The 20,173-nt window shown below is 38.9% G+C and overlaps 1 protein-coding gene across 1 annotated transcript in view; it reads right to left on the reverse strand.

Annotated features, from left to right (window-relative positions):
- Positions 1-20,173, reverse strand: part of TMTC2 (transmembrane O-mannosyltransferase targeting cadherins 2) — a 407,491-nt gene that overhangs the window by 66,550 nt on the left and 320,768 nt on the right. The window contains exon 10 of the mRNA XM_007461593.1: positions 1,437-1,551. Within this exon, the coding sequence (XP_007461655.1) occupies positions 1,437-1,551 (115 nt within the window). The remainder of the gene's footprint in view (positions 1-1,436; positions 1,552-20,173) is intronic.

Genomic DNA, 20,173 nt, shown 5'->3' on the forward strand with positions numbered 1-20,173 from the left:
TTTTTTCTTGCGTTATGCGGGCCTCTCACTGTCGTGGCCTCTCCCATTTGCGGAGCACAGGCTCCGGACGCGCAGGCCCAGCGGCCATGGCTCACGGGCCCAGCCGCTCCGCGGCATGCGGGATCCTCCCGAAACGGGGCACGAACCCGCGTCTCCCGCATCGGCAGGCGGACTCTCAAGCACTGCGCCACCAGGGAAGCCCAACAGTCTGTATTTTGACTGACTGATGGATACACAAACCTATACACGTAATCAAAGTGCACAAAACTAAAAACACACAGACACACACAGGGGTACAACTAAAACTGGGGAAACCCAATAAAACCAGTGGACTGCATCAATGTCAAAATACTGGTTTTGATACTGTATGGTAGTTCTACAGGATATCACCACTGGGGAAACTGGATAAATGGTACAGGGATCTCTCTGTATTATTTCTTAACTGCATGCAAATCTACAATGATCTCAAAAAAAATTTTTTTTAAATGTTCCTCTACTTTCCTCAAAAAGTCCATGTTTTAAAACCATCCAAATGTGAACCAATTCTCTGCTATTTTTCTTCCCATGTAAGAGTAATCTACATAATTAGAAACTTGCCCCTAGAAGCCAAGTTCAGAGCCCATAGTGTCAATGTCACCCAAGGAAGCATTTATGTGGAGATTTAACAGAGTGAAATTCAGGTAACAGCATGTGCGAAGGGGTATATGTACGGCTAACAGAACAAACAATGCTTTTTAAACAACTGTATAAATCATTGGAGTTTCTTAAAAAATCCTCCTTTAATGCACTGACTTTCATTTTATATTCACACAAAAAACTGTTCATCTGCCTTTTGTTTTGCTATTATTGTAATTACCCTTCAAAATAGTCTTTCTGAAAACAGATGCACTAATGGTCTAAAAACGTATATTGTTTTAACACATAGCAACAGTGCTAATTATAGGGCCATTTTGAGAATTTGATAGGCCTTAAGTATATTTGTATTTGATAATCCTCTCTACTACCAAGCATAATAAAATGTGTCCACATGACCCATTCAATATAATTAATACAAAAACACAGATACTGAGATGCAGTTGACTAACTGACATAATGTTTTATCTTGGAAACATTTAATTAGACAGTTACTAATTTCAATTTTGCAATTTTCCTTTTGTATTTTATGGCCAATAATTTTTGAAGGAAAGAGAAAAGGGGCCTGAATAATGTTCAGAGTCCTAAAAGTTCATATACCCTATATACTGTGCACATAAACTATAATGAATTAAACAGTCCTGACTGATTTTAACATGGTTAAGCAGCATAATTCACTTTTAGAATATGGAATAAGGTGACATATAAGGGGAATTAGTATAATTGATTTAATTATATTATATTAATTTAATAAGAATAAAGCTACAGTGTTGGTCTTCTCAGGCACAGTAGCAAAAACTAACCTGAGCATGTGGGCAGCGTTGAAGACCACATCAAACTCCGTGCTATCGAGCTCAGCCGCTTTTTTTGCCATCTCAGCTGCTTCTATGAGGCGAGCTTCTTCAAGGAGAAACTGACCTGCAAAGCATGAAGTCAAGTGAGCTGAAAACTGGAAAATAATAATCCTGTGAAACAACTAAAGCTGCTTTAGAGAAAAACGTAAGAACAGTGGTAAGCGTGATACGAAGCTAAGATTTATGTGTACCGTGCATCTACGTGCTCATTATTTAGTCATATTTTATATACCATTCCCTTAATTGCAGGGCATCGCAATGTACCTAATCTGGTACATTAACAATTTTTTTTACTTAAAAATCCTGCAAAGACTACTGAAGCAAGAAATAAAATGAACAAATTTAAAGATATACTACAGATATGTAAAAATGTTTTTAAAAAGTAAAGCAATATAAAAAAGACTATGGGGGAGATTTTAGTTTGCTGATGGTCAAAGAGTTTGGGGATTAAGGCCCTATATTAGTTCTGTTGAATCTACAGCTCGGGTGCAATATATTTCAGTAAGTCACCCATTAACGAGTTTAAACATTAGTTGTTTCACCTATATAAGTCACTATAATCATTATGTTGCATCACTAGTATAAAATTTAATTATTAGCTATAAACCTCTGAGATCCTAAGATGAGAGTTGCTTTGTAGGAAAAAAAGATATATGACAAATATAACTTGAATTGATTTTAATTATTGGTCCTTTAAACAGTTTTTGTCTCTGATGCACATTCACAAACAGGGCTACCCATATTAAGATATATTTATTTCTTATATTTAAGTAACACTAAAATTATTGGAAGAACATAGAAAGGTTGGTTTAGCATTAACTTATAGATTGACTAATAAACACGGAAGAATATTAACAAATACAGATTTCTGAGATTACTTTCAGGTCAGCTTTGCAAGGTTAGAATTATTGCAGATAGAGCCACACAATTCTTCAAAACTGTATCTCGAGAACTGTTATATGATGCTATCCTAGAATCATATTGTAAAGGCAAAGAAAACAACATAAAAGTTGGCCCCAATTTTAAGGCTGTAAACATGCAAACAGAGAGAGCAGGCTGCTTTTTCATAGCTAAGGATTTACTAGCAGCAAAAGTAATGATGTTAAGCCTTGTCTGATACAGATAATCAAATGAAAACCAAATCAAGGGAAGACAGAGATACGCAGAAACCACCCATGCAATTGACAGGCTTATAGAATTGTTTTCTATTTATTATTTCTCTTTACTTTCAGATTCTTGTTTGCTTAAAGTTCAAGACTTTAACAACATGAAAAATAGTTAGGAAAATGATTGCAAGTCCTAGGCATACATGGAAACTGAAAAACTTTACAAACGGTGAGTCCCTCGCTTAGCGTTTATCTACTAAATATTACAAATTGTCTTCTGACCTAAAAGGACCAGTTCTTAAAATACAGAGGAAGTTTTCTGTTTTAAAGATTTATAATAAACCACAGCCACTGCTTGTACTAAACCGTTTCTAAACTTCAATTGGTAAAGAGTGGTGCGTAAAGATAGGCCTAGGATTTTAATCCTACTTTCAGACCAGGAGTTGGAGATCCTTCAGTTCTTTCTACAAAAAGTTTTACATAACTTTCCTAGTTTGTCACCTAACATTTGGCACCTTTCTCATCTCCCAAAACAAATATAATTGTTGGGTCAGAAAATTATTAAGAAAACAGAGTTGTAAATGGTTATGTTGATAAACAGAAAAACACATTACTTATGAAATTCATGTAGACCCTAACCCTAAAGACATGTTGATATGAGATACAATTTAAAGTATATGACGTTTTAAAAAAGTAAAACAAAAATTAGACAACCTTTGGCGTACTGAATAATTAACATCCCCTCACATATATCTTAGTACAGGAGACCAGGCTAAACCCATATTTCAGTTAGCTATACTTATTACAGATTAAAAAAAAATTAAAACATAATATCAGGACTTCCTTGGTGGCGCAGTGGTTAAGAATCCACCTGCCAATGCAGGGGACATGGGTTCCATCCCTGGTCCGGGAAGATCCCACATGCCGCGGAGCAACTAAGCCCGTGCGCCACAACTACTGAGCCTGAGTGCTATAGCTACTGCAGCCACGTGCCTAAAGCTCGTGTTCTGCGACAAGAGAAGACACCGCAATGAGAAGCCCATGCACTGCAACAAAGAGTAGCCCCCATCTGCCGCAACTAGAGAAAGCCTGTGCGCAGCAACGAAGACCCAAGGCAGCCAAAAATAAATAAATAAATAAATTGATTTAAAAAAAACCCCATAATATTAATTGCTACCTGTCCTCAAGGCCTATTTACCTAACTAAATGTATTAATAAATATACTACTTATGTGATATTTAAACAAAGGATAATGTAGGAATTTATCAATTGTTCTTTTTCCTTTCTAGACAGCTATTAATCCTGAAACGTATTCTGTATCAATAGTAGGAAAATGCAACAATTAATGGAATAATGAAGGTTATCTTCTTAAAATTTATTACTCCAGATGGTAGAGGGAAAAGGAGATAATATTAGCTCTGGTAAAAAAGAAAGAAGGAAGGGAATGAAATCTATACTGTCCATACAGAAACAGAGACGGACAGTGACAAGAAGTCTATGTGATGAAGACAATGATACTCGATGGCCTAAGAGGACAGTTGATATGCAATGTCCAGGGCAAAGCCTTCCAAGGTCTATTAATGCTGAAAACATCTCTGAGTTCATCAACAACAAAGAAAGAGCAACATTAACTAATTGTGTAAAATCAAATACACAATTTTTAAAATATTTAAAAACATTTCCTTATGGTTTAGGTAAGCTTTGCCACAGAACACAGACTTTGTAAGCAGCTCCCAAGATCACAAAACTACACGAAACACATAATTTCTGTATTGCAAATGGTGACAGAAAGAATTCCTATACGATCATTTTCTAACAGGAGGATTCAATCATCATATTAACATTCAGAAAAACAATAACACAGCATATTAGTAAGGTATTTGCATAATTCCCTGCACTCTGTTCTCGACAGGCCATAGATCTCAATAGTCCAGGGTTAGTGTTTTGCTATGATAAAGCCATAAAACATTATGGAATGTGAATGATTTGGTATCTCTTTTTAAAGTGAATTTGAAAATCTGAACCAAAGTTGAAAGTACGTTATTATTATGCTGTTTATACAGTAATCGTTTGTTTGAAAGAGGGCCCCAAATTGATGGAAAATAGAGCAATAAGCATTTCAAATACATAGAACCAACATAAATAAGGAAACAAAGACATACTAGGTTTCTTCTAAATAATTATCCCAAGAGCCTAAATCGATACATTGTTGCGGGAATAAGAAACAAACAAACAAACAAAAAGATGACCTTAATTGCTCCTCTTCCGCCAGCTTCTTCTATTGCTCCCACCAGACCCTGGCTCCAGACTCTGAACTACTTCCGCTTCCCTTAGTGTAACCTGCTGCTTCACATCCTTATTTGTCCTGAACCCTCAGCCTCTAAGGTTTCTCTGCCTTGTCCCACCCCAAGCTCCAGGCCTGTCTTGCCTACCTCTTGGACATCTTTCATTTTTATGCCCTAAAACATCTCCTTCTTGGTGAATCCTTCTTTGACCACTTTCCAATAGTGGTAGAACTGCTTATGATTTAAGTTCACTGTACTATGACTTACCATCTAAACTAGAGTACTTAAAAGAGTGAAAGAGAATGGTACTGTCAACTGTGCTGGAACGAGGGGGAATAAACCAGAATTGTCCCAATACCGCTGCCCCACTTACAGCATATGTGACAGGCTGTTGATCTCAGTCCTCTTGTCTTGATCACTACTGGGAAGTGAACTGTTTTACACAATAAGGCACTGAACCAGTTTTAGGAGAAGTGATCAATACTAAAAAGTGAGCCAGAGGTGCTCTTCACTGAGGAATATAAAGGTCGACAGTTGCGCCCACCAAGACAGCACCAGATCCTGAAGTTCTGTGTGTAGGAGCTGCTACTGGGGCTCTGAGTTTGAGGGTACCTCAGTCTGAGACACAATGGAGCTAGGACACTGTGAGAAGTGAAAGGTGTTAGAAAAGGAAAGCAAGAACACTTGAGAAGGGCAGGCACTTTGGGAAGTCCATCCACATTGGTGGATTCTGTAAGACCTGAAAGGCTGCCTTTCCCAGTGGTTCCCCAGCTTTAGGGCACATCACAATCACCTGGAGGACTTGATGAAACCGAGAGCTAGGTCCCATCCTTAGAATTTCAGATGCGGTGGGTCTGGGGCAGAGCCTGTGATTTGCAATTTTAAGAAGTTTCCAACTAAAGCTGATGCTGCCAGTCCAGTGCCCACAGTTTGAGAACCAGTTGTCTTATGGGAACAAGAAAATAAATGTTTTGCACCATACTCGGGACTCCATGTCTGGGATTGGCTAGCAGTTAGACTGCACTTTTCTGGAAATCAACTGCATGTGGCACGCCCTTCCTCATATTACAGGCATGATGACCAGGTTACACATACATGTGTAGCTAGACATACATATGTGTATGAATAAGATATACTCATTACATATAAGTTTACTCTCTCAAACTCGAAATAAGGAGATTTAAGAGTTTTATCCCTCATTTGCAGACTAGATCTCTGAGACATCACTCTCCTTTCAGATATAGTAGACAAACACATTCTTTGTGTTTGATACTTGAGTAGACTTTCAAATAAAGAAACCACAAAAATTTAAGTAAAATACATTTTGTTCTCCGGGGTGTATTGTGCTACCACACTTTATCATTATTTCTTTGGTTTGTAGTTTGTCTTACCCGAGTTAATTATCATCATCTTATTTCATTTCTCCAATCAAAGGGAGAAAAAAACAAGATGAGAAACTGGAAAGAAAGAAAGAAAGAAAGAAGACATTTGAATAGGAAAAAACAGAAGAGGATACAAAAAGAGAAAGCATTCTCTAGAGGTCCAGATACAAAGAGTGTAAGTTTCCTCACAGGCTAACTTGGGAAAAGGGGAAAAGCAGTCAACAGTTTTGGATTCAACTGTTTCAGTATTAAAGGGATACCACTTCCTCTCTGGACAATTCTCTAACTGAACAATTTAAATTACTTGGTAGATTTTTACCAACATATCAATATGACAAGCCTGTGAAGATCAATATTTCATTAATTCCTGGATTTAAAAAGCTGTCTGAAAGGTAGAAATCCATAAAATTGTAAGCTGGCCTTAAGCCATAGGCTCAAATACTGCTTAAAAGTTCTGCATATAAACTCCCTAGCTTAGTGGAACTGTCATTTCTTACTAAAATACTATGAAAAATTCACTCTTATGATCAATGCTACTAAATTAAGGAGATACAATGATCTGTAATAAGTGTCATAATGATCCAATTCTCTTTAGTAAAAAATCATTCATATATAGCTTTAAAAATGGTCAAAGGCAATGAAAATCTTACTTATAAAATAACAGCTAGAACATAGCATTTGCGTTAAAATAGTTCCCCTTAGAGAGGACCTCAGATTAGCAAAATGTATCCAGAATTGTCTTACTTCTACTGATACCACACTGTCTCGAACCATCTTCTCCCCCAGGATTATAGCAATAACTTCCTAATGGGTCTCCACACTTCTGCCGTTGGTTCTACAGGGCATTCTCAGCACAGCAGTCAAAGAGGTCCTGTCAGATCCCGTCATTCTACAGTTGACCCAGGGAAAGTGAAAGTCATTACACTGGACTACACTGCCTGATATGACCAGCACGGGGCTCTCCCCGCAACCTCTACATCGGTTCTCTGACCTCATCTCCTTTGTCTTCTACTACTCTCCCTCTTGGTTACTTAATTATATTAGCCCCTTGCTGCTCATCTAACACACCAGCGTAACAAAGACCCATGCTCCACAGTCTTTTGCCATTCCCTCTACCTGGAATGTTCTTTCCCCAGATATCACAGTGGCTCACTCTCTTACTTCCTGGCACATGGTGGGAATTTAATAGATACATATTCAATGGTAGGACTGAATTAACTAATCATATTGCTTCATCTTCCAGAGCAAGCTAGAACCTAGTTAACCCAGGTCACCAGGCACTTGCCTATTTATAGCCTCTCATCTCACAGTGATTTTCAGGTAGGGCTGCAGTGAATGGGCCACACATGCTAGGCACTGCACAATTCTCAAGGGTGCCATTCACAATGATATCTCTATGAATGTGTCTCTTGGACTTGAGCAACACGGTGGCCGTGGCCATGGTTTTAGAGCTTTGAATTTCCCTCGGAATACAACAAGTGATCCAGACATCAATTATACCTTCAAAGATATCTTAATTCCAGAACAGTTCAAACTACCTAAGGTGGCTAAAGTTTATTATATTCCATTGTACTATGGAATCACTTGAACGGTTTGGGAAAAGAAGAAACTGTAGGTTAAAGTATCCAACCCAAGATTTGTACATTGTGCCTTGTATAAACAAGATATGGGGGATATGAAGATAAATGCAACATTTATCCTTGGAATAGTTCCCATCTAGCAGAGGAAAGAGGAGATTATGGAGATAGTTTAACTAGTTTAACTATAAAATGGATATAAATTTGAAAAGGGAGGTGTGCAAGGTATCAAGCTAAGTGCATCATTTCTGGATGGAGGTGGATTGTTTGGCTTTGTTCAACTTATAATCAAATTTAAATATACATAAAGGGCACAAGTAAGTGAAGTTTTACGAAGTGACTATGGTCATATAATCAGAAGCCAGATCAGGAAAAAGAACATTACTAGTATCCAGAAGCAATCTATACCTGAGGGCTTTTTCCAAAGATTCAGGTGACTGGAACAAGGAAAAAGCCACAGTGGAAGGATCTGGGCGGACTGCTTTTGGTGACATCTATACGATAACAAGAAGAGTGGGTAAAGTGGAGCTGAGGTGAGCCCTTCATGGGCTGCTTCTATTAGGGGAGGTGAGTAATGCATTCCTGGTAAGACAGCGTGGGTGATAACCCAATGGTCAGGATTTAGACGAGCTGTTGAAAAGAGAGTCTGCTGAAGACAGGCTACTTGTTAATGTGTGCTCATTATGCCTGGGAGAAATAAAATTATGGAGGACAATCTTCTCTCTTGCTTCTCGGAAGGGAAGCTTGCTGAATGTCTGAGTGAGGTATGCTCTCACTTTTCAAACCAATTTCTCTCCCCTGCCCTTCTATGAGTTTTGTTGGCTTTATGTTTTTGCGCGTTGGCTGCCTGAGTTAATAAAAGCTCTGGTTTACTGAGACAGACTCAGTGTGATAAATGTGCCGCAGCTACTGGATAAGAAAACAGGTGGGCCGGGGAAACAAGGAAAAGGACGCCCAGTAGATCAATCTGGACTGCTCACTTTGAGGCTGGAAGGCCCTGGATCTGTCCCTAAGATCCAGGGACATGGATGAGGCCAAGAATTTGCCCTGAATTGGACAGGTGGCATGAAAGGTGTCCAGTGCAAAGGAGAGTAGAAGAACAGCAGGCCAGGGCTCTGTGCTCACCTGAAAAGGAGGTCAGGAAGGTTAGCATTGCTTTATTGCATTTATTTCTCCCCTGACTCTTTCCAGAAGTGTTATGAAACTGATGGAGTTATGAAGACTGTCAGATGGGAAATGGGAATTAGCGGGGAGCAAGGAGGAGAGAGGAGACTGGGGGGGAGTTGAAGAGACTAGAGAGCGCGGAGGAGCCGGGGAAGAGGCACGGAGGCGGAAGCAACCCAATCCCATTATAAGTTTAAGTAATACATAGATTCAATAGAGATCAAGTGTGCTTCATCAAGAATGAGATGTTCATGCTAAGACTTGAAACAATCTGAGTTTCATCACCTAAAGATGAAGAGAAAGACATAACTAAATGAGGGGTACAACCTAATCAAAGACAGAGGTAAGCAGCCTCACTTTGTTCTGGGATATTGTGTAACCTGAGACAAAGCAGCTGTAAGGAAAGAGAGGAGGCAGACAGAGGACTCAAATGCAGACACCAAAGTCACTACAGAAAGGAACATGCCTCTGAGACTAAGTTAAGCCAGGCGGTAATGAGAATGGAGAGAGGTGGTCAAAGAGCTTACATCCTCTTCCTAAGAAGAGCTCAGAGTCTTCTCACTGTGCTTCACACCATCTCTAAGGGCTTTGTGGAGGTATTCACTTACAGATGCATCCACGAAGGCAGGGAGGAGTCAATGGCAGGGTACACGAACGTACCTTTGGGAACAATTGCTTTAATTAAGCAGGGGCAGAATGCAAACAAGAATCTCCCAAGTGCATTAATTAGGTCACTAAATCAAATAGCTAAGACTGGAAAAACAGTCTCTGTCTCTTTCCTCCCCACCCTTTCTTTCCCTGTTCCCAATTACTTGTAACTTATAATCTTCTTTCTTCTTATAAGCAATTATTCCCTTTCTCTCTGGTCCTGTATGCACATTGACAGGTAAGGATTTATTCTTTTTCTTAATTCCTAGGTTTTTATTCTGTCTCCTCTTCCCCTAATTTCTGTCCCTTATTTATATATCTTATTCAAAATTTTTTCTATACAATTCATTCATTCCAGGACATTAGTATGGTTTCCACTATAATTTTTTTTTTTAATTAATTTTTTTTTTTTGCAGTACACAGGCCTCTCACTGTTGCGGCGTCTCCCATTGCAGTGCACAGGCTCCGGATGCGCAGGCTCAGCGGCCATGGCCCACGGGCCCAGCCGCTCTGTGGCATGTGGGATCTTCCCGGACTGGGGCACGAACCCGTGTCCCCTGCATTAGCAGGCGGACTCTCAACCACTGCGCCACCAGGGAAGCCCTCCACTATAATTTTAAAAGAATAAATGGCCACTATTACAATTTACTGAGCATTTATTACATGCTAGTTATTTTATGAAATTGCAAGTGAATCCTCACAACTTGAGGCAGTAGCAATCATCTCCAGATTAAGAAACTGAGCAGCAGAGAGGCTAGCGGAAGGTGGAACATCCTCAAGGAGATAATCAGCAGTAGGGCTGGGTGTGCCTCCTTCCAAAATCCATGATCTGCCATCCAAAATCCAGTGCATTTTCTGTGCCCTAATCCAAAATTTAATTCAGTTCTTGTCATCTGGCTTTTATAGCTTTTTGAGTCCTATACAAAATCTTCAAAAGAATATATGTAAATTGTTGCTATGGTCTGACTGTCTGTGCCTTCCTCCCACTCATATGCTGAAATCCTAATCCCCAAAGTGATGGTATGTGGAAGTGGGGCCTTTGAGAGGCCTTAGCTCGTGAGGGTGGGGCCCTCATGAATGGGATCAGTGCCCACATAAAAGAGACCTTGGAGAGCTCCCTTTTCCTTTCCACCACAGGAGAACACAGAGAGAAGATGGCTGTAAATGAGGAAGCGGGCCTCACCAGCACCAAATCGACCTGAGCATGATCTTGGGCCTTTCAGGCTCTAGAACTGTGAGGAATAAATTTCTGTTGTTCGTGAGTCATGTAGTTTATGGTATTTTGTTATAGCGGCCCTAGTGGACTAAGACAAGAACTTAACTGTACCTTTTTCCCAGCAAAACAAGATTTGGTCACAAATGATTTAAACAAGGTAGATTCTATTCCCATGCAAAAAATGGAAGCACAGATAAGAAAAGGAAAGAGTAAAACCAACTGAAAGCCAGTCTATCCTCCCTTAGTCATTCTTTTATTGAACAAAATATTGACTGACCACCTTCTTTGTGTGAGGTATTGTGTTCAGTGCTGGAGAAAGGCCACCTGGTTATTTTCAAGATTCTCTGGTTTTGAGCCTCAGGTTCCTCACTTTTTAAACAAGGATAACCTCACTGTGTTTTCAGAAGGAATAAACAAGGCAGCATGAATAAAACTGCCCAGGGTGGGGGTTGGTGTCTTGCATCCTGTCTTTCTTTTCACTCCCCTCTACTTAAGCTCCTTCCCTCCATCTGCCCCTGAAAGGGGCAGGCTCTTTGCCTGCCTTGATGACCTCAAGCTGCCCTTCCTTCCTGAGGCTTTCAAGTACATGATGAGAGCTCCATGGGTTTCTCCACCAGCAGTCCTCCAAAATCTCAGCATTCTGGATCTGTGTCACATTTGAAGACCCACCAGGCTCATATTTCCTAAGAGTGAAACTCTGAAAGCACCAGGCAAACCATAAAAATATCACGGGCTGGAGATCAGACAGGTTCAAACCCTTGCTCTTCCAAGTTACTATGCGTAAGGGCCTTTGATATATCACTTACACTCTTGATACCTTAAATCTTGCATCTGTAAAACAGGGATAATGTTACTTTGATCTAACAGGGTTAGATTACTGGAGTGACAAACTGTGCATAAAAGCACCCAGCACTGGGTCAGAAATGTAACTGTTTGACACTGAGATTCCATAGTAAGAGTACTAGCATTAATGCATACATATGTGCCTGGCATGACACTAAGCACTTTCCTTTATGTAAATTCTGAAAACTCTGGAGTCAGGCCATGCCATATTACTTGAATTGATTTAATCATTCTAGTACTGTGAAGCATCTTATAATCCTTGTATATTTTATAACAATAGTATTCATTTCTTTCTTGAAATATAATAAATATAATAAAACTTGGTGGGTGCCATGGTCTAAATGTTGAAATCTTTTTTTTTTTTTTTTTTTTTTTTTTTTTCTTGCGTTATGCGGGCCTCTCCCTGTTGTGGCCTCTCCCATTTGCGGAGCACAGGCTCCGGACGCGCAGGCCCAGAGGCCACGGCTCACGGGCCCAGCCGCTCCGCGGCATGTGGGATCCTCCCGAAACGGGGCACGAACCCGCGTCTCCTGCAACGGCAGGCGGACTCTCAAGCACTGCGCCACCAGGGAAGCCCTAAATGTTGAAATCTTAACTCCCAAGGTGAGGGTATTAGTAGGTAGGGCCTCTGGATGGTGATTAGGTCACGAGGGCTCTGAGATTTGTGTTCTCATAAAAGAGGTCTCAGAGAGCTCCCTCATTTCTTCCACCATGCAATTATACAAGGGGAAATCTGCAACCCAGAAGAGGGCCCTCACCGGGCCATGCTGGCACCCTGATTTCAGAATTCCAGCTTCCAGAACTGTGAGAAATAAATTTCTGTTGTTTATAAGCCACTAAGTCTGTGGTATTTTGTTACAGCTGCCTGAATGGACTAAGACAGTGAGTCAGACCTATGTCATTTTGGAATCTCGGAAGCATGGTATTATGAGCATCTTCCATATGGGGAAATGGGAGCGCGGAGAGGTTAAGACATTTGCTTACAGCTGTACTACTAACAAGTGGCTATTGGTATGACAATGGTGCCAGGCTTCGTGACGCCTGATTGCTATCACCATAATGAGTTGGTTTTTATTTTTTATTTTTTTTTAAATTTATTTTTATTATTACTTTTTTTGCAGTACGCGGGCCTCTCACTGTTGTGGCCTCTCCTGTTGTGGAGCACAGGCTCCAGACGCGCAGGCTCAGCGGCCATGGCTCACGGGCCCAGCCGCTCCGCGGCATGTGGGATCTTCCCGGACCGGGGCACGAACCAGTGTCCCCTGCATCGCCAGGTGGACTCTCAATCACTGCATCACCAGGGAATCCCTGAGTTGGTTTTTAAATGTGTTTTATGAAAAATGCTTATAAGGCTCAAGTATACACTGCATAGGGGTTATAGACTGATACACTATGTACTTAATATATTAAGAGTTTTAGTTGTACTGTGAAAACTAAAATTTTATATAAAGTGTTTATATTTTAAGTAGTATTTTATATTATACTTTCTATAAAAGGTTATTGGAAATGAAATTTAAAAGGCCAATAAGTAGTAGATTCAAAATAATAAATATTATATGTACACAAAATTCTTACTTATTCTCCTTCCTCAAAAGAAAATTCAGATAGAACCAAGAATGGAATATTCATCGTAAATGCATGAATTCCATAAAGACTTCTCCCTCTTATTTTCAAGTCTTTTATGGCTTCAGAATAAAAAGGTAAAAAACAACAGAAGAACAAAGACCACCTCATCATTCACTGAAGCTTGGACCTTAAATGAGTTGTCCATGTTTGACAAGATAAATAGAAATAGTCTTCTACCTCCTGAATGATAATAAAAGGTGAGGTGATTCCCAACTTTCAGTGTATTTGATACATACTGTATCATCCACCAATAAAGCATCCATGGATGTAAAATATCTGTGTTCATCTCTTACACTGACATAGAGTTGATGACAGTGCAACACAGCAGTCAGGAGTGTTCTGGTTCAAATGCTGCCTCTATACAAAGTGGCATTGAAATCTTAGATAATCTACCTTACAGCTTGATGACCTCACCTTCCTCATTGTAAAATGGAGACAGGTATCCTCATCACCTGGCTTTTGTGGGGATTAAATGCGAATTTCTCAGGACACAAAAGCACTTAGTAAATGTTGGTACTGTTATTATATTTGATGAATTCATCATGGAAATACAGTATTAATAGAGAATTCAGACAAGATGCCTTGCTCTACTTTTTATTCCTTTCTCACTTAATTTTTGTCTTAAGTTTTACATGTTGAGTTCTGTTAAATAATTTTTGGATAATTATTTGGTTACTATAATAATTTTCCTATCTTTTTCTACAGACTATCTGAGCAATAGATTAAGATGTTTGTACTTTCACATTTTGTTAAAGAATTTAGTCCTTCCAAAACTAATATGCTCATTAAAGAAAACATAAAATAGAAAACATTAAGCCTGTCCCCCCACCAAAAAAAAATTGACTGTAGAAGTCCAAAAAGCTAAAATATCCATTCTTAACCTGTTTACTTTGCTTTTCTAATGATACAGCTATTTTGCTTTCCTAATGATACGGCTATTTTGTATAATTTAATCATTCTGCATGTGCCATAACATAGATAGTTGCCTCTGTTATTATTATTCTTTATAAATTTAACCTAGGGTTTATAATATTTCCTCAAAAGGGGATAACCATAATTTATTTAATTATTTTCCTTTTTGGGGCATTTAGATGCTTTTTAAATTTTTGCCTCTAAATAAATAGCAGTGCTGTGCTCTGATTACTATCTTTGTTGATAAACATAGAAAAAAATTGTATTTTCTTAAGATATATTACCAAGAGAAGAATTACTGAGAATAAGTGCTAGAGCAGCTGAAAAGAATTCATTGAATTCTTTACTTGAATTTGAATTTCTTTGATTTCTAATGAAATTGTATGTTTACCTATCTTTTAAAACCTATTATATTTCTTCTTTTGAGAACTGTTTGTTCGTAACCCTTGGTCTTTGTATTCTATTTGCCTCATAGTTTTTTTTTTGTTTTTGTTTTTTTTTTTTTCTTGCGTTATGCGGGCCTCTCACTGTTGTGGCCTCTCCCACTTGCGGAGCACAGGCTCCGGACGCGCAGGCTCAGTGGCCATGGCTCACGGGCCCAGCCGCTCCGCGGCATGTGGGATCTTCCCGAAACGGGGCACGAACCCGTGTCTCCTGCATCGGCAGGCGGACTCTCAAGCACTGCGCCACCAGGGAAGCCCATGCCTCATAGTTTTATAGAGTTTCTCGTGTCTTAAGTAGGCTGATCTGTTAGCTTTTGCTTTTAAGAAAATTATTTCCTATCACTTTACAGTTTGCCCTTTAACTATATCCCTTTTTTGAAACAAATTAATCATTTAATTTTCCCTTCATTTTTGGCTTGTAAGCTTAGCTAATCCCTTCCCTATTTCTTCCCATTTTACTCATGGGAAAGTTTTAACGCTAAACGTCTCTAGAAAGTATCTCATATAAAATACACACAGGTAGGAAGATTAAATTAAATTACTAAGCACATTGTTATAAGAGGGAATTTAAAAATAAAAAATCCTAGGCAAGAAGTGAAATAGCTTGGAACAACATTTAGAAAAATCCAATTCTAATTATACACCTGTAAACTGCCTGTACTGTCCTTGGAGCAGTAAAAGCACACAAAGCACTGATATTTTAGCAAAATGTTTTCGTCCTAAGCATTGAATATAACTGGAATCTCAATGTAATTTTTGCAAAGGCCAAAAATATATTTTCATTTTTAATCAAGGAAATACCACTATTTAGGTCATTATTTAATTTTTAAAATTACTCTTACAATTTCTGAAGTGATTAAAAATGAAATGTTACAACCAACCTCAGTTCACTGCCATATTCTATTTTAATTACAAACAATACAAACCATAGGCTTCTCACCAATTCAACCCATTGCACAGTTTTCAAGCTGCTTCTTTTAGTGTTCACTGATGAAAAGTCAAACCCAATATTTTAACAATTTTCTCCAGTAACTACTTTTTAAAATGAAATTTAATATATATAAACCATGCTGGAGAAAAACAGACTACAACATTAACAGAAAGTTCTGGACTTAAAAAGTTGAAAGAGCTGGATTTTCAAGTTCTTCTCCCACTACAGACATATGTTGAAAATTTCTGATCTGGAGAGTCACTTGAAAATTCTGAACTTCTATTATCTTAGTCAAATGTATTGGGATCCATTCCTACCTCACAGGGGTTAGATAATGACCAAAGAAGATCAGGGTCCGAAAACACTGGGTTAGATCATAAATTGTTTGATAAATGTAGTAAGAAGTTTTCAGGATTCTAATCTTGTTGATAGTAATGCCTCTAAAAAATAATAAAGATAATTATAGTTTAAAAAAGTCCACACCTCTCTGTGGGCCCAAGATGAAAAATGATCAGCTCTCATAATTTGGATTTCCTCAATTTGGATGTACATTCTATGTATCTTCTCTTAGCATCTAACTATGGTCCTAGTTCTGTCCTTGAACTATTCATGCCATGCTTTCTGCCTCAAGCATTTTCTCTGCTTTAATGTTCTTTATTGCATCCCCTCAGTTCTACACTTTTGTTTGGAGAACTCCTACTCATCATTTAAATAAAGCTTACATGCACCAGGCAGGGCTCTCCTGCACCTCAGCCACCCGGGTCAAGGCCCCTTGGTTGATACTGTGTCTCCTTTTAAAAACTAATTGTAATTGTAATTAAATCATTATTTTTATAATTTGTGCCTCCCTCTTCAGTTTGCAGTCTACATTGGAGGCTGTCTTGTTCCCTGTGGAACTGAGCAGAATCCTGTGGCTCCCCACCCCAATTCCCACCCAAGTACAAAGGTCCCTCCATGTCCCCTGCCTCTTGTTTGTAGAAAAGCTGAAGTTTCCCAAGCCTCCCGGAGTCACAAAAGAGCAGGCTCAAGTTAATGATAAGGACAAGAGCATCACAGAATCTTTCAGTGTCTGATGCACATTCCTGAGCTGTTTTACAGATACTATAATTACTACCAGAGGGGAAAAAGCTAACTGCCTGATGACCAGATTGTAGCCATGACATAAGCTGCTCCATCTTGAGCAGTACTTAATCTATTGGTAGCACAATTCCAAGAACTGGCCTCAAGTGAATGGGATTAACACTGTTGCTCATAATAATCTATATCTTTGTGGGCATCAAAATAATTGTAGCTTGCTGTGTCCATATGTGTAAGCAGGCAACTAAAACTGTCAGCAAAGAGATGCTACAGAGCCATGTCAACATCTTCTACTCTGAGAATATGGTGCCCTATGTCAGCATGAAGAAGTTACAGAAGATGGACCTTCATCTCTAATCCCACAGAAATGGAATGATGTCTGACTAATGGGGATTTGTAAGTGCTCTTTTGCCCCTTTCCTGTTTGTCTATTTCTGTTCCCCTTAAACCTTAATTATAGAAATGAGATCACTAGGTAACATTTAACCTAACTCCTGACTTATGCTCTACTGAATGTGCACAATACCTTGCCTAACCTGTTGATTCTTTCCATAGATCAAAGAAGTAAAAATGAAGAGTAAGTAATTAACAGATGACAATATCTTTCCCTAAATTAAAAGAAGGAATGAACAATTAAGTAGTTAAAGAATGACTAGCTTTCCACCCCCAGCAGCTCCCTTAGCGATCCTGCAGGCAGTCCACATGGGCAAGATAACATCTGAAGAAAGATCATGAGGAGTCAGCCAGCCTGCCCACAATGGAAAACGATGCAGAGCTTGACCTCCTGTCTTGATTCACTGAGATTTTTCTCTTTAAAGACTGGCATGGCTGAGCAGAATCTTCAGAGTTAGTTTTGGGACATGAGTCCACCTTCTCCCCAGATTGCCGGCCTTCTGATTAAATCAACTTTTCCTTTCTACCAATACTTGCCTCTTGAGTATTGGCTTTTGAGCAGTGAGCAGCTGCGCCTGAGTTTGGTAACACTTACATCTAGTATAGTGCTTGCTAAATATTGAACTGGAGGAAGAAGATCAGGACTTGTCACTATTGTTGGAAATGAACATCACCCAGAGAGAGGATCAATAATGAAGAAAAAGACAATAAAGTCTTTGCTCTTAGAAACTATGGTTAAGAGGTAGATGGGAAAAGAAGAACCGTCCAACATCTACATAAAAGAGTACTTCTTCTCGTTATCATTTGTCACAACCTGCTCCCTTTTAACTTTTTATGCTTTGGTGCTTAATATCTAATGACTTTCCATCTGCCCCAGATTTAAGCATAGTAGGTGCCTTATAACAAATATGTATTGGTTTTAGTTGTTTCAGTCTATATTAAATTTACTACTATGCATATAAAGAAAAGATTTATAATATATTCTTTCTGAAAAAATGTTTTTCCCAGTAATTCTTTAAAAAACAAAGGAAGGGACTTCCCTGGTGGCGCAGTGGTTGAGAGTTCGCCTGCCGATGCAGGGGACGCGGGTTCGTGCCCCGGTCCCGGAAGATCCCACATGCCACGGAGTGGTTGGGCCCGTGAGCCACGTCTGCTGAGCCTGCGCATCCGGAGCCTGTGCTCCGCAACGGGAGAGGCCGCAACAGTGAGAGGCCCGCGTACCGCAAAAAACAAAAGACAAAAAAACAAAACCACAACAACAACAAAAAAAAACAAAGGAAGACAAAGACACAAGGAGGGACTTGTCTTGACCTTCATTCTTTTGGCAGACGCTTTCTACTGGAGCCAAAAGGAAATTCATGGAGAATGCCTTGAATAACAGGCGCATATGAGACATCAGGGCACCAAATGTTCACCTTTGACATTTATAAATTAAATTCTGTAAAGACTAGACATGATTTGCTTTTTATGGACATGGGAGTACACTGTAAACTTGATGAGATAATGAATACAACATTATACTATTACTGATAAAATAGTTTGAAACCTACTTTTTATACATTCCTTAAAATTACTGATGAAAGACCAGTGAGAAATTAAGTATATATTAGACACAACATAAAATATGAGTTGGAAAACATTATGGAAGCCCACATCAACCCTTTCACTTTAGAGATGGGGAATCTTAATCCCAGAGACTATAGGTACCACAGAGGCCTACATTTAACAAACTTATTAAACCAGTTTTAAAAACCTGCCTCGCTTTCTTTCTTGCAAGCCAACATGAAGAAAAAACGGCAATCTCTAATGCAATCCCTTCTCCCAAGACATAAAACTAGTGGATTCAAAACAAAAATAACTAATAGTACTTTTAAATACTGCTTTCTAACTGCCATTGCAGCCAGTATAAATTCCTGTAATTTCCTGTCTATTCCCAACTGAATGGCATATTCCAAGTCACTTGTATCATTAACAAGCAAATGAAAAGCACACCATCACCCAGCAGAGTGAATTTCCAATAGAGCAAAACTCACTGACTCTGGCATTTTCACTGGCATTTGCAAAAGCATTAAAAAAAAAAAAAAAAAAAAAAGACTCAAAACAACATTTCATTTACATAAACATTCATTTAACATTAACATTTCATTTAAACATTTATTTTTAAGCTGAAGAAGTGTTATTATTCATTCAATCCATGGTCATAAATACCCTAAGAATATCCATAACCAGTAAGTTGGTGAAGAACTGTATTAAAATCATAGTATGCATCTTGGACAAAGAGTAAAACAAATTCTAACGGAACAAACTTTCAGTCAGTTTTGGAACCTCCATCCAATTCTAAAATTAAGAATATATCTGAGCTCAACATTTATTGCACATTACTGTGACAAGGCAATATGCTAGATATTGATGGTGCAAAAATGGAAAATAGGTCTTCCTTGTTAATTACCTTAGAATTTTCTACGGAAGGTAAGGGCATAATTTCAATTTAAATATCTGCATTCCCACAACACTCCCCGGCCTAAGCCACCACCATTTTCTTGCCTGTGAGACAGCAACAGAGTTCCCTCGCTCTACTCTGACCTTTCTCTCATCCTGTCTTGCCACATGGTCCCTTCCATTGCTCTTAAAATAAAATGCAAACTTCTTAGCTTGGTTACAAAGGCCCCTGGGCTCTAGCCCTGCCTCCTCTCCAAGCTCATCTCCTCCCACTTTCCCAGCAGGTTTAATATGCTCCAGTCACATTAGCCTCTTTCTTTGCTGTGAACACAAGCTTTTCTTGCCTGCGACCTTTGAACTTTCTGTTTCTTTTGTCTGAAATGCTCTTATCTGGCTCTTCAAAGAGTTGGCATAAGCTAGTATTTCATATATCACCTCCTCAAAGATGCTTAACCTGACTATTTGGTTTCAAGACGTACCCTACTGCCCACCACATGACCTTCTAAAAATGACATCATCCTATTTATTGCCTACATAGCACAGACTCACTTTCTGAAAAGAGAACAATGCTTTGCATCTTATACATATTAAAATTAGTAAAAACCCTTCCTTAAGAATTTTAAGCTAAGTCATGATTTATATGAA

The sequence above is a fragment of the Lipotes vexillifer genome, unplaced genomic scaffold (assembly GCF_000442215.2).
Source record: "Lipotes vexillifer unplaced genomic scaffold, Lipotes_vexillifer_v1.1 scaffold1781, whole genome shotgun sequence".
Taxonomy (NCBI): Eukaryota; Metazoa; Chordata; class Mammalia; order Artiodactyla; family Lipotidae; genus Lipotes; species Lipotes vexillifer.